General features: G+C 47.0%; 1 protein-coding gene across 1 annotated transcript in view; it reads right to left on the bottom strand.

The window, feature by feature from the left end:
- Window positions 1–17,188, bottom strand: part of eipr1 (EARP complex and GARP complex interacting protein 1) — a 46,079-nt gene that overhangs the window by 14,701 nt on the left and 14,190 nt on the right. Inside the window, exons 5-6 of the mRNA XM_076027579.1 lie at window positions 13,482–13,581; window positions 5,478–5,614 (exon numbers count right to left, since the gene is read on the bottom strand). Coding sequence (XP_075883694.1) covers window positions 5,478–5,614; window positions 13,482–13,581 — 237 coding nt within the window. The remainder of the gene's footprint in view (window positions 1–5,477; window positions 5,615–13,481; window positions 13,582–17,188) is intronic.

Below are 17,188 nucleotides of genomic sequence, written 5' to 3'. Positions count from 1 at the left end.
ACACACACACACAAACACACGCACACGCACACACACACACACACACATCGCAATGATGCGCCGCGGGTGGCAGGTGCTGCGTGCCTGTCGGCGAGCCCGAGATTATTCAAAAGCTGGAGGCGCCCCTGAGGTCCGAAATTGATCAGAACGCTTAAAAAAAATAAATAATAAAATAAATAAAACAAAAATTACAAAAAAAAAAAAAGTTTGTGAGTGAGGGCACGAATTGAAGCGGCGGCAGCGACAGAGTGTCTCTCGACATCGCGTGTCCCTGCTCCCCTCCTGAAATGTCAGAAACAAGGTTATCCAATGATTGGAGGAGGATGTTTTTTTTTTTTATTTTGGGGGGGGGCGGGGGGGGGACGCGCCAAGCTTGAAAAAGTGCCCGATCAATAAGAGCAGCGGCCGAGTAGATGGTGAAATTTCTAAATCACTGCCCGCATGATGATATCGGCCTGGGTGGAATTGGAAGACTGTAAAAAAAATACACGGTTTTCACAAGAGATCCTATGACTCTTATTGGTCCAGTGGGCTGCTGCGCAACTGCTGTGATTGTGCACAAAAGCTGTGAATGCGATTTTTGTGTGTGTGTGTGTGTGTGTGTGTGTGTGTGTGTGTGTGTGTGTGTGTGTGTGTGTTAGATTGTCAAACCTCTGGAAGCACTGAAATAGACGTCTGTACGTGTTTTAAATGTGTTGTTAAGTATATCTGTGTTTTGTGTACTTTTTTCTTTTTCTCACTCAGTATATGTATTATACAGTGTTTAGGAGCGCTTGTCTTCATATAAAGTAAAAGTACAATAATAATACAGTATTGTGACACCAATGTCACAGATATATTTGACTAATCTTTCTTTGGTGGATATTGAACAGCTTTGCATCGCATCTGACTAACGACTGCTTCGTGCGTCGCTCTAGCTTTCAACGCTGCGTTTGCGACATCCTGTGTCACAGGGAGAACAAAAAAAAAAAAAAAAACACCCCACCCTTCAACACGCTGCCAGGCGGCCTCTGACACCGCCGTTGCACCACGCGACCTTTACAGCATGCACGGAATACGGCTGGAAAAAAAAAGAAAGAAATCACAGCAGCAGCGCGCGGTACAACAGGGATTACGCTCTGAATAATGGAAGAGCCAAGGTAAAATAAAAAAAAAAGTGAAGAAATTAAATAAAAGAGAGAGAGAGAGAGGGGGAGAAAGAGAGAGGGAGAGAGAGAGGGGGAGGGAGAGGCGTGCTCAGAAGAAGTGAGACTGTGTGAGAATTTTACATCAGAAACGCAGCTTCCTGTCCTCAATACCGACGCCGAGCGCTCCATAATTTACATAATGCTGCATATTACATCAGTACAAACCAGACCCGGGCCCATATATGTTTTATTAGCAGTTTAATCTTTGTTTTTTTCCTAAGCTCTCGACGTCTGGGAAGGCGCGGCTGCCCGCAGATCGCGGCGCTATAGCTGCCTCGCCGCGGTGTTAGATAACCAACCGGAGGGAGGGGGTGGGGGTGGTGGGGTGGGGTGGGGGGGCTCTCTGTCCCGTCCTTGTTTCACGGAGGAGGGGTGAGGAGAGGCCTGGGCTGGTGGGGCCACACTGGGTTCTGAAATGTGCCGGGGGGGGGGGCCATCCTTTTCCTCCTATGAGCCATCTCATAGGAGGAAAAAATATGAGATGGGGATGTGTAGGAAACATGTTGCTTTAATGTCAATTGAAAATGAGCAGATACAACACAATCATTGTGTTTGCAGCCTCACGGTGCTCAGCTCTTTATTGAAACAACTCTGAAAACAGTGAAATAATGGATGGAATAGAGCTATTTTATGACTTATTTATTACTATGAGTATAATTTCTTATCCAGCGGGGCCGGATTAAAAAGCTTAACTGGCTGCAGTTGGCCCCCGGGCCATAGTTTGCTCATGCCAGGGCTAGGGTGTGTGTGTGTGTGTGTGCGTGTGTGCGTGTGTGCGTGTGTGTGTGTGTGGGGACACGAGGGGACACCTCAGAGGTCGTCCGAGGAGGCAGCGGAGCATGCTGAGAGGGGCTGCCATCGCGCAGCTGCCACGCCAACTGGACGAACACACAAGCGCGCACGTCCACAAACACACGTGGGAAGAAAGAAACGCGCACACACACACACACACACACACACACACAAAGGCACAACGGGCGCGCTCACAGACGTAGCCGCGTCCTCGTTCAAAGGCGGAAAATGTCGGCGAAAACACACCGAGCTGAAGATTCAATCGCAGGGAAAAACCAAAAGAAAAGACCAAGCGGTCAGTATTAGGAGTTAGGAGCAGACGGGATCCAAAATGTTGGGTCATTGTTATTTAATTGATTTTATTGTTTGGTCCTCCTCAGGGATGGTTAATATTCCAATCGTCAGTTATCCATCTCAACGTATTCATAGTGAATCAGCCGATAACATTGCAAAGCTTTGCAAACACTATTTCGTCACATTCAACTCTGTCCTATTTTAAGATGATATGTGTGAATCTAGAACCGCGACATGTAGTCAGTAGCGGAAGTTTTCACACACACCCTGAAAATTATTACTCAAACCCGATTACTGTCATTAAATATTTGCCTGAGCTTGTTGTTTGGCTGCATCGGAGAGACACAAACTAATGGAAAATACGTTGTTTGTCGTTGATGAGACAAAATAAGAGAATACAAATTAGTGTATTGCACTCTTGCACTCAGGATGCGCTGAAAGGGACGTCATCTTGCTGAAGCCTCCGGTTCTGAGCTGAATGGAACAGTGCAAGTGCAGCATTTGGCCAGAAAAACCCAAACAACAAAACTCCACACGTTCATACAATCAGCAAAATCAGCAAAATCAAGGTTGAGTCTCTTCATCTGCAATGACAACAGTCCCTGTTACGCGACTGAAAGTACAGCCGGCACACCGGCGGCAGCTACAAAACAAAAAACCCAAACATTTCAAACATGCCTGCAAATTGTAAAGGAACCGAGAGCGGTGAAAAATGCACAGAACCTCCCGCGCGTCATCCGTGGTACTAGACATGAGACGGTGGTCTCTGCTAACAAGCCCTGCGCCGCTGCCGCCGCCGCCGCCGCCGCCACCCCCTCCTTGGCTTTGTACCGACAGCCAAATCAGCACTGTTGCATCTTTCAAAATAGCACAGCGGGGGGAGGGAGGGAGGAGAGGGGGGAACGGCCGAAAAAAGGGAGCACGCGGGAACTCTATAATTTGTTACGGGGGGCTGACAGAGAGCGATATCAGTGATTCAACTATCTTATCTGGGCCTGTGATACACATCTGAATATATCCCTACCTCCACCACCACCACCACCACCACCCTTTCAACCAACGCCCCCCTCTCAGTCTCCTCTGCTGCGCCGCCGTTATCACGGCGATGGTTGAGAGGGGGAGGGGGGGCTGATTATCAAGCGCGTGCACGACGACGAGACGCAGGCTGGTGAGAGACTCCGAGGTGGGCCGCTCGTACCCACACACCCACCCCCGCCCCTCGGCGACAGGGTTACCGCGCGTCAGGCGCGCACGCTGGCCGTGGAGACGGAGGATTTGTGTTGACGGCGGCGCTCTTCGTCACGCAGGAGCGTCGTTACATTCACGGAAAAGAGGAGATGAGTGGGATGAAGAGGAAGTTCAGTGGGGGATCCCACACTTTGATTCATCCTGGGTCTGCTGTCACTCATTCTCACAGTTGAAACACACTCATCAATGATACTGATTAGATCACGTGGAAGTCTGATGTTGGCATGGACGACGTATTCTTTTTTTTTTTATTGAGGGTTGTTGTTCAACAGCCATGAAACCTTTTTTGATGTTAAAATAAAATAAAAAAAAAAAACACTTCTAATGAGCTCTACTAAATTCCCAACTTGATTTTTTGGTTTGTACCGTTTTCACTGTGAATTTTTCAGCAGGGCTCAACTTGACCGCTACCAGAAACATTTCAATACCAAACATGTTGCACATCCGCCTTCAAACCTTCCAGTTGCAAAGCGTTTTCACTCGGCTTCACGGTGATTTGATGTCCAGGAGCGGACGGAACGGAAGGAGAACCGGAGCCGAGGCTGAGGCCGGAACTGACTGGCGTGGAAGCTGAAGTAGCAGCTCCGCAATCAGGCGGCATTTTCACAGCCAGAGAAGAACAAAGAGCGGCCGTGGAAGGGGTTTTCTTTTTTCCGCGGCGGACAACATGTTTTCGCTTCGCTCTCGACCGGCTCTGACAAGGGTTTAATTAAACACTGCGCTGCACTGAAGCTCGCCGTGGGGCGCTGACGTATAGCCGTCGCGCCTTGCACGAGCAGAAAGCCTTGAGCTATGGCTGCCCCGCTGAAGTCGCAGGAACAAGCGCTCGCATCGGTCGGCTTGAATGTAATCGGCGGAGGGTTTATTCACTCAAAATCGAGGATTTTTTACTTGTATTTAATTCTTTTATGTAAGGGGGGTACTTTCATACCTCCATCAAAATCTTTTGATACGATGCCAATGTTGCTATCAATGACAGAAGAATTCTTTTTTTTGGATACAAGATGTTTTAAAACCAACAACAACAAAAAATATGGTGCCATTATAGCACAAAACTTCTATTTCCCATTTTACCGGTGATTCAAATCCGGATTTTCTCCAAATCAAGTTTCCATCCATTGTAGCAACATCCATGTTGCGTGCCAAACACTTCTTTGGTGTGATGCTAATTTCTTTTGACTGTATTTAGTCCCCTTTCAAAATACGATATGATCGGTGCAGTTCGGTTGGCACTACCGTTGTAAGTTTGGTAGACAATACAAGTTATAATTCCAAAGGATCTAAGAAATATTTCATCTTGGATTGAAGATCAACCAAAGCGAATGCTTGGTACTGCGCTCAAACAACATTGCCTGTGATCGTTTTGACCCAAATCATATTTAAGGGGAAAAAAAAAGAATAGGTCTCAGCTTCACTGTCAGCAGTAGACATGAGGAGCGGCGAGGGGGGTTGGTGTTATGTCAGAACTCATCTGTAATATTTTCATTCAATGTGTCACATTAAATGCATTTTTTTTTTCATCCTCACTTGCAATGCAGTGAAATATGTTGTAGGGACGTGTAAACAGCTGCTGAAAATGTTAAGCTCTGGCAACTGCTGCGACTCGTTACTGTCAGCTTTAAATCCGGCCTCGCCGTGTTTCAGGTGTGAGAAGGTGCATGCAGTGTTAAAAAAAGGCGACTTAGTGCTGAAGCTTACTGGATACTGGATGCTACCTTTTTGAAAATCCTCAATGCGATAAAAGCGCATTATTTCTTAAATTCTCATGCAACGGAACAGTGGTTCTGTAATATCGCACGCTCAATATCTCATTGACTCAAATTGCAAGGTGGTCATCCAAAAAATGTGTAAGCACTTAAGAAAAAAAAAAAAAAAAACTTGTTTTGCCCTAAAGTTTTCCTCCTGCCCTGGTTGAAACAAACAAAGAAACAAACAAACAAAAGAAGAGGAGCTCACCTCATGGTACGAAGGTCCCACCCCCGTATGGCTGTGTCATTGGCTGTGGCGAGCTGGCTGCAGTTGTGGTGCGGACTCCACTTGCCTGAGGTGAACTTCAGCTGACCTTTGCCCTCCAGGGTGGCAGTGCTGGTGACCTGGAGAGGGCAGAGGTACCAAAAAAAAAAAAAAAAAAATCATTTTTGGGCAGGGAGGCAGACGGTATCCCTGCGTTCATTTCACACAATGGCAAATTATTATTATTATTATCATCATCATCATCATCATCATCATTATTATTATTATTATTATTATTATTATTATATCATCTGTAGGGAGCAGTCAGACTTGATACCTTGTAGCAATATATTTAAGCCAGCAGGCAAGTTTAAAGTGTTGAAATCCATCCAGTGTGGCAAGACAAGATTATTTTAATTATAATATTCAATAAAAAAAAAATATATAAAAAATATTCCAATATCGTATTTTGTTGTAAGGTTTGGTGTATAATGACAATAAAGTCGCTTTGCCTTCCCTACCTTTACAAAATGCCTGTCTTAATGTTACATTGCATTGTAATTTTTTTCCTTTTTCTTCTTTTCATATTCAAGTATGTGTTACATGATAGTAAAGAACAAAGGCACTTTTTTTTTTTTCCAAAAAAGGAAAAATGCAAACAAAACATCAACATTCACAATTGTCTGAAACTATACATTTTGGTATTTTCTTTATCCAAGAACCAGACAAACAGCCAGGGGTAGAATGTTTGGCTGGATGAAAACAAGCATTTGCTTCTCAATCCAGAGGTCTGAAGGGAACAAGTGCCTCATTGAAACGGGTCCAGATGTATTAAGTCATCTGGTTTTCTTTGCAGTGACGTTCAGGTTCTTCCTCTGCCGAGCGGACTTTCATTGAATCAAATAAGAACAGATATATTACAACACTGCCATCTAGCTGTTGGGGGTTTAAACGCAGGACAGACGGAGCCTTTGCCCGCCACTTCAAAAAAAATTTGAAAAAAGCTTTTGATTTCATACTGCAATGAAATCAAAACTGTAATGTGCTATAAACAACATTCGCACCCTGAAACTCATATGGCATTATGGCATTCCATGGTTTTCCCCCTGCAGTGCTAGCCAATTATCACACAGATGCGGACCGAGATTTAAGTAAAAGCTTTTGCACGACGCGGCTCCGCGTTCGCGGCAGTAACGCTGCGCTCAGACTGGCTTCCTCTCCCACGGCACCACAACAGGACGGGCAGAGCCGCAGTGCTGGGAGCGTGCCCTGGGAGGCGACGCCGTGCACCTGTCTCCTCTGCAAAGTGATGCTCAGTCAACAGATCCCATCACCTCTGGCTCTCCTTGATCCCCCGGCGGAATCCCGCAGTTACTTATTGACCAACTGTCGGGTCCAAGACGAGCCCCGGGAGACTTTGAGACTGATGAGTGGGGAAAGCTCCACTAAATTGGCTCGGTTAGGCCGGATTAAAATTCATTCAAATTGCAATTTCAGCAGTGAGATGAAGGAAAAGGAGCGTTAAACCCCGACATTGAGGCGGCTCGGCGGGGAGACGCCACGAGGCAGCGCGCTGCTCCTCCCATGTGTGTTGAACCTGCGCACGCAAGGTTCAACACACACTCCCCACAATAAAAAAAAAAAAGGTCAGTGTCACAACTCAAAACACTCGCAGGAGCTTTAACTTATGAAGCGTGTCACTTCATCTGGCTACTTATAAAAATAGATTCCAATTAATTTGGCCGTCCGCCTTTGGAAATCTTCCTCCGGAACTGTGATGCAACCAACAATTCTCGTCCAGCAACGTCACGCCGTTCCATTTTTCTCTGCTCTCTGACTGTCTGCAGGTTTTTATCCTCATCCGTCTCCCCTCCCCGTCCCTTCCCTTCACCACCCCACCTCCTTCCTCCTCCTCCTCCTCCTCCTCTTCCTCCTCCTCCCCCCCGCCCGTCTCTGCCTGTTGGATCATCGATCGGCCCGTCACACCACAGCTCGCTGCTACACTCTCATTATTTCAGCCGGAGAAGACCGAGGGAGGAGGGGGAGGTAGGGAGGGGCGGTGTGGGGGTGGCGGGAGGGGGGAAGAGCGAGACGGGCCGAAAGAGCATCGGGAGAGGGTGGGAGTGAGGGAGGGAGGGAGGGAGAGAGGGAGAGAGGGAGGCGGAAAAGCAGAGGGGATGAAAGGACAGAGACGCTGAAGAGAAGTGGCAGAGGAAGTTTGAAATTAAAATCAGAAGGAGGGGTTGGTAGGGTGGAGGTGTGTGTGTGTGTGTGTGTGTGTGTGTGGGGGGGGGGGTGGCGTAGGAGGAGGGTGGGGGGCAAGGGGCTTCTCTCTGTGGCCTTTAAAGGGCCGGCGTGGAGGATTTAGTGGTAATAGCAATGCGAGCGACGGCCACCTGGACGCCCCTGTGCAAGTGCCTCACGGCATCAGTGGAGGGTTGACGTCGTGTAGAAAAAGCAGAGTGAGTTTGTCCACTCGCTGCTGCTGGAGGAGGAAAGGAACACTGCAGACACACCGGAGGAGGACACGCTGCTTCAACAGGAAGCCTGGCTTCGTGTGTGGTTAAATCCAGCCAACATGTTTTTGCAACTGGGCTTGATTTGTCAAAGATCACTTCATTGGTAATTTTCCTGAGGGAATTCCCTCAAGGGTTTAATAAAGTTTCTATCTATCTATCTATCTATCTATCTATCTATCTATCTATCTGTCTATCTAGCTATCGTCCAAACATCCCAACTCACATTCTAAGGAAATGCTGCTGTAACAGAGAGAGGGGAAAAATTTACTTTACTCGTGTTTCCAAACTACAAACGACAATATGTGTCTCTCGCCTGCCAGTCAAATCCTGACTTGTGAAGTCGCAAAGTACAACCGACACCTCAGTGTTAGCTGAGACCGTCTCATGGCTCCCCTGTTCTTGTCTGCTTCATCATCCAGATTAGCGGGAAGCTGCAACCATGATTATTTTGTAGGAGGCTGTAAACGGAGGGCTAAGTATGTTTTATTTTGGTAACCGTACATTAAAGTGAGGCTGTTGAGTGCTCTAGCGGTTGAGTGTGCCCACTGCAGGTTGCTGAGCCCAGATACATGGAACAAATGTAATGTTGCCCTCAGAAAGACATAAACGCCAACACCAAACTAAAACAGTGGGCGGCACGAAAACACAACAGCTGAAAAAGACTTACTATTCAATCCAAATCAGCATCAGCCCTTCCTTTAAGATTCCTTTTCAACACAACTCCCACCCAGCGTCTCTTCAAACCATCTAATAAAACCAATAGATTTTGGGAAACGTCGTCAGGTTCGACTTTATGAGGGAAAAAACTTGGAAATGCCTGGATGTCCCTGAATACATCACTTCCCCCGACGTTCTCACTGGTGGAGACGTGCACTGAGCCAGCTGGAGGCGTTGCTCCTCCTCCTCCTCCGCGGCGGCGGCGGCGGCGGCGGCGGCGGCGACCCGTCCACGGGCAGAGTTTGGAGTTCTCGTGCGTCTCGGGTTCCCAGCTTCATTAGCGCACTAACCGAATCGGCAGCCCTTTAACAAGGCAGTGAACACAACACGAGGGGACGCGTCCATCTGGGACGCAAAGCCGGCGCTGATGCAAAGCTATCTGTCAAATGCTTTTTTTGGTGATATTTTTTTGACTGTCCAGACTCCTCTCTTTCTCGCTCTCTCCGTGTGTGTGTGTGTGTGTGTGTGTGTGTGTGTGTGTGTGTGTGTGTGTGTGGGTGGGTGAGCTGTGAGCCGGCAAAGATGTTCTCGCTCAATTCCAGCAGCGACTCTAATTGATGAGACCGTGCACGTACGGGCGCACGCACAAAAAAAACCCTCCCAAAAACAACAAAACAAAACACGCAAGCTTTCCCATCGAGCGACGCGACGCCTGATCCCACTCGTGCAAAAACGCCCCCACACTCTGAAAGCACGCACGCACATACACACACACACACACGCGTGCGTGCGTGCACAGCCAGGCTGGCCCTTGAGAGAGAGGCACGTCCACGCTGCAGCTGGACATGGCTGAGATGAACACATCAGCCTCTGACAGACGGAGGGAGGGGATGGAAGAGAGGAGAGAGGGATGAAGGGGGGGTGGCGGGGGGGAGGGATTAGCATTCTCATCAGCACCGGAGGAATTTGTCTAGGCTGCCAAGCCTCTCCTCCCTCTTTTTTTTCCTTCCTCCCTCCCTCCCTCCCTCCCTCCCTCCTTCCTTCCTTCGCAGCCTCCCTCCCTCTCTTCCTTCCTCCTCATCAAGCCCGCTCCCTTTCCCTCATCCGCCATCTCCCCCTCTAATCACCATCTTTCCAATCAGCCGGGCCTCGCGTCTCCCCCCCCACCCCCACACACACACACATCTTCTCCCCCTCTCTCATTATACAATGTTCCCACAATTACTTTCCACCTCTCGACTTGTCCCCTGTGCACCGGATTAAATGGCTACGTTGCTCGTGTCGGCGTCGGGAGTCAACAAACTCCCACCGCGGTCCTGCTTGACCTTGGCGCTTGAGGTCACGGCGGTGGGGGACACGCGCGCAAACGCAAACAGATTGTGATCTGATTACGCGCGGTACTTGATTATTGGGGGCGCGGGGGGGGGGGATTGCCGCAGGTGGCGCTCAAATAGGAGAAAAGTTCAGCCGCACAGGATTTTGAATACTTCGGGACGACGCTGATTTTAAGTTTGAGGACCGAATGTGGCGATTCAGCAAATGTATTATTTATATCATATAATAGCTTCATATTCATATAATACTTTTAGTGAGCTTTCCGTTATCCAAAATAAGCGGTATTTTTGTCGTCGAGGCGTGGGGAAAAAAAGTGTAGCTGGATTGACGATTATTAATGAAAAAGGGAAATATCTGTTATTTGATGCAGACATGGCATATATGTATAATTATATATATATATATGTGTGTGTGTGTGTGTGTGTGTGTGAGAGAGAGAGAGAGAACCATTCTAAGGGTAGGAAAACCTTTCAATACTTTTATTGTACTTATTAATTATTTATGGGCAGTATGTTAAGCTTTCACCAATTTAAAAAAAAAATTAAATCATGTCAAATTTTACACACTGGACCTTTAATCATAGATTCAACAAGGTGTTGGAAACCATCGTCAGTGATTTTGACCCATACTGACATGACTGGATGTTTGCTGCACTGCTTGCTCAGATCAGCCTGTCTGGCATCAACAGGCCCAACACGACTCGCATGGCTACTGTAGGTTACAGCTGTGTGATTGGCCAATTAGAGATGTGCAGTAAATCAGGTGCACCCGTGAATGTGAACAGTGACTCCACCTAGAAAACAAGTCACCCAGAGAGGCAAAGAGTGTTGCTGAGTAAAGCTAATGTGAATGAACTAATTAGAACTAAACCCTCAGTGCAGGAGTGGCCCCATTAAAAAGTTTGTGGCAACTAGTTGGGAAAATTTTGCAGAGAAACTCCAGATGTAGGATTTTTCAAGCATGCAGTTGGTCAGTTAGTACATGAGCCACTAGGGGAGCTCTCGTACGCTCTTGGACCGTTACGGTGGTCAGATGTTGCAATGTAAACGTCTACAGATGAGTGGTGTGAGTTCTCAACTTAACAGACGATTCATGACTGAAATATTTATCATCAAAAGCTGATTTTAGCGAGGCTGACCTATCAAAACAAACCATACGAAGCCGGTGGTAAAAGTCACAAGTGTGCGCACATGACTAACGTAGACGTGCAAACATATTCTCTGTGGGAAGAGAGTGCACGTCCTTTCAAAGCAGGAAAAAGAGGGACCCTGGCTTTGAGCAAATGTTCACGCACCCATAGAACAGTAGGGACAAATGTGGGCTGAAGGCCATGTTCTGATCCGGCAGACTAGCAACTCACTCGGGAACCAGGAACATATCACTCATTTAAAGCCCACATCAAATCCTTTCTGGGGATGTTTTTGTCTAAACAGTAGTTAAGTAATCAAGTGCAACTTAAATGATTAGGTGGAATAGGGAAGATGCATTAGGGATTTGCATGGGATTAGAATTGGTAATTTTAGAAATGGTGTTCGTATGATCAAAAATAATGCATACTACATTTAGATTTTGACTGGCAGGAAACATTTACATATTACAATTACATATATCTTTCTCATATCTTTCTCATATATTTGATGGTCTTCGGTATCTACCTGGAGTGTAGAAAGTTGTAAAGATAAAAAAAATAAAAACTGCATGAGAAGGTGCGTCCAAACTTTTGACTGCTAGTGTCAGTAGCTGGTTCAAAAACTGCACTTCAATTAAATGTTAACAAACTTCTCCTCCACGACCAGAAGACCCACAAGATGGGAAAAAGGTTCTCGGCTCCTTCAGTCAAAAAAAAATGCTGAACGGATACAACAGAAGTGAAACAGAAGCGGTGGAAAAACAAGTCAAAGGAAACATGGCGACGACCAAGTGACGAAGATTCACTTTGCTGCAAGGTTGTCGATGGTCTGTTGGGGCGACATGACGGGTCAACTGGAAAGATTTCTGGGAGAATGGAGCTGAGAATGGTCGTAGTGCCACTTACTGTGGTGGGGCATGCTTGGTACAATAAGTCAGCTTTCCTGCCAAGTTTGTATTCTGGAACAAGGACAGCGTTCCGATGAAATGGCCTGGCTGATGCCTGGACCAAACCACCTTTATTACCTTCACACACACACACACACACACACATACACACACACAGGCGCGCGCACACACGCACACGCGCACACACACGCACACACACCATTATCTTGAGTCCTTAAATACATAATGGGCATTTTAATTGCAAAGATGGCAGGCTGCGCACAGAGAACCCGGGCTGAGCAGTGAAGGGCCTCTTCATCTTGCATTAGGGAGGGTGCGACTGCGGGGGGGAACCGGCCAAAAACTACTCAGACACGTCGGCTGCTCGGTCGTTGGTTCATTTTGCGGTATTTTAGAAGCCATTACAGTACATCTCGCTCGCTCGTGGCACGAAAGAGGCGGCATTGTGCACGACGCCGCCGAGCTGAAAGCAAAGACGAGTTGGGCTCTCGGGCTGCTTTACGCCAACACAGGCTGGAGAAAAGAGTTTAGCCAGGTTGGAAAGGGAGCGAGCGTAATGCGGGCACGAAGCTTTGTCTCCAGACCTTGGCAGCGCCGCTGGAGATCCAACTCTTCTCATATATGCGACGCCTCCGTTCAGAATGTCTTCACTGAAGCGACGGATCTTTTTCCACGTACACTCAGCGACCGCTTCTTTTGCTGCGATGTTTGGCGACACAAATAGCCAATCAGCCAATCACATGGCAGCAGGCCAGCGCATTGACTGGCTTGAATAGATGTGGCGAGGACGACAAGGAGGTATTCGCATATCTATACAAAAGATGCAAGTGTTAAGAGTTAGAAGCAGAGAAAGTCCTTTCAATCTTTCAAAGAGCTGCACAAGGATTTCCTGCAATTTAACAGAATAGAGGCAATCGAGCAAAAGAAGTTTTGCAGTGCCCGCTAATAAAGGTTAAATGAGTTTCAAGTGCAACAATTTTCTCTCGCGTTTGAATTCATAAAGCTTTAAAGCCAATCTGACCAACAATGATCCCCTCGTTGTAGAAAAATTCCTGTGCAGAGTGGAACTTTGACAGCAAGGTCGCGCGTCACCGTTCTCATTAATCACACGCCGCACGATCGCCGCATTTCTTCATTGGCATACGGGTGCGTATGTTTAGTTTCTGTTCCCCGCGTTGCACTTTTCCTATTGCCTCATTTATTTATGAAGGGAGAGCATCGCTTTTGGAACGACAATAAAATCGGCCACATCTTTAGAAACCGTGTGTGCGGCGGCTCTGTGCCAGACGGAGTGAAACAGTGGATGCTGCTGTTGTCGCGGATGGAGGATGTGCACATCTGATAACGCTAGAGACGATATGGTTGTTATCAAATAATGAGTTAGCTATTGTGTGATATGGATATATGGTTTACTCCGCGTGCGTGCGTGCGTGTGTGCGTGTGTGTGTTACTGCCTTACTGTGGCCCGTGTGGAGCTCTCCTGCAGGTCCCAGAGAAGCGCGTGGTTATCGGCCAATGAAATCACACGCTTTCCGTCCCCCATAGGCTCCCACAGCACGCTGGAAAATCCACAAAAACCACAAAGTCACAGTCAATTAGGGTACAGATGCTTGTCAAACACGCGTGCAGGCTCATCCGCCGACGTCGCTGGGAAATGCCTGTCGATTGCTAAATGCGGCACCTTGGCTAATTCCGCAGATAAACCAATTACAAGCACGGGCAATCCAGATAATGTCTTGGAATGCACATCTTTACATGCAGAGTCTGGTATGTGCTTTCAGCCAATGGGAGCCGAAGATTTGGAATAAAATAAAGGACACAAGTAGTCTGAGATCAGAGGAGTCGCTCAACTTTTTTTTTTTTCCTGAACAAGCTGATGAAAATCTGACGTAATTCGGGCACAAATGCACGCTCGCCAAGCCGGGATAATTGAGTCAACATCTGGATTTTGGCACTGGAGGAACTTGGTCACAGCTCGTAGAGCTTTTTTCCCTCCCCAGTCTGACATCCACAGGAAATTCCAAGACGTTCATTGACATTTGCCTCTTGGCTCTCCTTCATGTCCTCAGAAGCAGAGCCTTTACAAATCTAAATTCACGCCACGCTGCCTTGCAATCCTTCACCCAAATGATTAGGGCCCTACTTTGGCCGATCGATTTACTGATAGGCGAGCGCTTGCAGCACCGGGGTGATACGCACGCACCGAATATTAGGTTTGGGAAGATCATATGAAACCCTGATAGGTCAGAAACTTGACCATTAAAAGTCCAGTGTGTAATATTTGGCTTGATTTCTGATTTTATCTGGGTAAAAGCTGAATATACTGCCCATAAATACTTTACAATAAAAGTAATTTGATTTTCCTACCCTTAGAACGGTTCTCATATCCTGTATATATAAAAATAGACGCAGAACAAGGGTCTTGCTCCCAGTTAGCTGCCCTCTTGCATCGCCATATTTCTAAAGAAGCCTGGCGTGGACAATCCAGCTGCCTGACAGCATTATGATGAACACAGTAGGAGTTAAATACAAATTAGCCCAGAGAGGACAAGGCCGGTCTTTGGCTAGTTGTTTTCATAGAAGGTATTTGGGAAAACATTTTTTGACAGCTTATTATTAACTTTGTGCTTGTTGCCCCTCAACGCAGGGCTCAGGGATGCAGTCCTGTCCTTCAGTACATCTCAAGGATGTAGGAGGAGACTCCAGCAGGCAAAAAAAAAAAAAAAAAATGTATTAACTAAACAGTTGTGAGGCCTTTCATTGGGTTTACTAAGTAATTGAATTTGGGTTAATTGGCTACAGCTGAGTAAACATAAACTTGACAGCTGGCAGAATTGATGCTGATTATTTTCCCCTCTCTCGGATTGCGCTCGTGCTGGAAGATTGAAGTCATTTAAGGCCCATTTGTGATTTTTAAAACAACGCGGGGGCTTCGTCTGGAGGGAAGACGAGCATCCCTCAAGCTCCCCGCTCGGCAGAATAAGCAAAGTGCGCTGGAGGCCTCATATAAGAAGCGTATGTGGAAATGAACAGTGCACTTTGGAATTAATTTGGGCTTCTCTTAAAACACACCAGGCAACAAGAAGGAGAAAGTCATGTACTTAGAGCTAAAAATGACCAACAAGGGGACTGAGAGGTGGTCTCTGAGGGTGGGACGCAGACCCGGCGAAAGGTGCCAGCGCTCTGTGTGACACAAACCAAGGGCTGATTTAAAGACCTGGGTGTTTCGGCACAGCCCTTTTGCAAAACCTTCATATGTTTTTGAATCTGTGACCTCCAAATAGTCCCAAAACACCAACAAAAGCCACCGTCCTGGAGTGCGGCAGACACAGCAAATGAATAAGAATGAAGTTTCCTGCGTCGGCCGGGCAGATTTTGCAGGATTCTACACTTTTCTTAGAATTACTGTCACTGCTTGGTGTACCTGAACAAAACACATTACCAGAAAATAAAGTATTCAGCATTTTCCCAAATGAAGAATCACAGCCGCTAGGGCACCAATTAAAACACACTCACGTTAGGCAGTAACCGCTGGATTCTTCCCTACAGTATCAATTAATCCATGGCATACTGGGAGGACGACTGAAACTGGAAGGTGCGCAGCGTGTCACATTGCTTTGTATTAATGGAGATGAGTCACGTATGTTTTACCTTGATGTGGGCAAGGGGCTGGCCGCTTGAACGGTGTCCAAAGTACAGGGTGCAGTGCAGTATATGACACTCAGACTGTAGCTGCGTTTCCATCACAGTTTTTTTTTTGGCAAAAATAAAAGCGATATTTCTAAAAATTTCCACAAAGTACAATTGCGATTTTGCAGGCGTTTCCATTGAATGGCGCGAAGTGCATAAGCCGTAATTCCCATCAAATCTCGTCCTCGCCGGACCCACTTTGAGGAGGATGGAGGTACAAAACATTTGCATTTTGGAGCAGCTCTTTCAATTGTCGCTACTGCTGTTGCCGCTGTTGGCATCGTTTCGAAGTTTAGGTGTTTCCATGACCAGTTTTTTATTGCCATATTTAGGTTTTGCACAATTTGCGCAAAAAAAAGCTACTGCGGCAACGCGTGTCTCTTTTTTTTTCCATTCCTCAGACGAACGTTATTTGACTTCCTGTGTGGAGCATCCATGTAAAAACACCGTGGCGTGTTTCCCATGAAGCACTGGTGGCTGTGCGGCAACGCCTGCAACTCGGTCAGGTTTACCCAATCACGGGAGTTTAAAAAAACTTCCGTCCGCGTCAAATCAACCGGTCGATCTTTTCTTATGAAGGAGACGCGGCATCTGTTGGCCAAGGAGGAGAATTCAGTGTAACTGCGAACCTCAATGCAACACCTGCTCCACTGTGTTTAATCCCAGATGAAGTTAAAAAGATGAAACGCTCAGGCTGTATCGACTTATATCTCCCACACACACACACACACACACACACACACACACACACACACACACACACACACACACACACACACACACACACACACACACACACACACACACACAGGACTGGTGTTCTGCATGAGAGCACCTAGAACAACTAGGGTCCAATTGATTGGGACCATAGGACCCTCACAGGGAAAATAACACACACACAGACACACACAGTTGTGTGGGCACAGGCAGAGGATGCACTAATCGCAGTGCAGGATGAAGAGCCTTGACATCCATGCGACTTCACTGGACTCATTCTGAGCAGAGGCCTTTGCGTTCCGAGAGATCACGCAGCCGTGCCGATGACTGCGCCATGAAAACACGCAATCAATGTGCACAAAGGCCCCGTCCTGTCTCACCATGGAAATAAAATACTTAAAAACTAAAAAAAAAAAGGCCTTATGCACTTCACTATTACCACCCAGTGCTCTGATTGGCTCGGGCAGCTCCATGGGAATCGATTTCCCCGAACCAATTGAAACCTAAGTGAGAGAAGAACATATAGTGGATGGGGGGGGGGGGGGGGGTAACATTTAGCCATAGCAGGCACACATAAAGGGTTTGGAGGGGGAATTTGTTTTTGTTCTCTCTCTCTCTTTCTCTCTCTCTCTCTCTCTCAATATTTCAATTCAGAGCACGCTTCTCAGTGGGGCAGAGGCTCAAATGTTTGCCCACCCAAACAATGAGGGGATTTGGGGGGGAAGGAGAAAGTGTTATTGTTAGTGAGGACGGAGGGAC

Source organism: Nelusetta ayraudi, unplaced genomic scaffold (assembly GCF_046127955.1).
Source record: "Nelusetta ayraudi isolate G7.1 ecotype Tasmania unplaced genomic scaffold, CSIRO-AGI_Nayr_v1 ptg000021l, whole genome shotgun sequence".
NCBI classification, from domain to species: Eukaryota; Metazoa; Chordata; class Actinopteri; order Tetraodontiformes; family Monacanthidae; genus Nelusetta; species Nelusetta ayraudi.
Note: the sequence above shows the minus strand (reverse complement) of the source record. Positions and strands in the feature narration are given on the sequence as shown.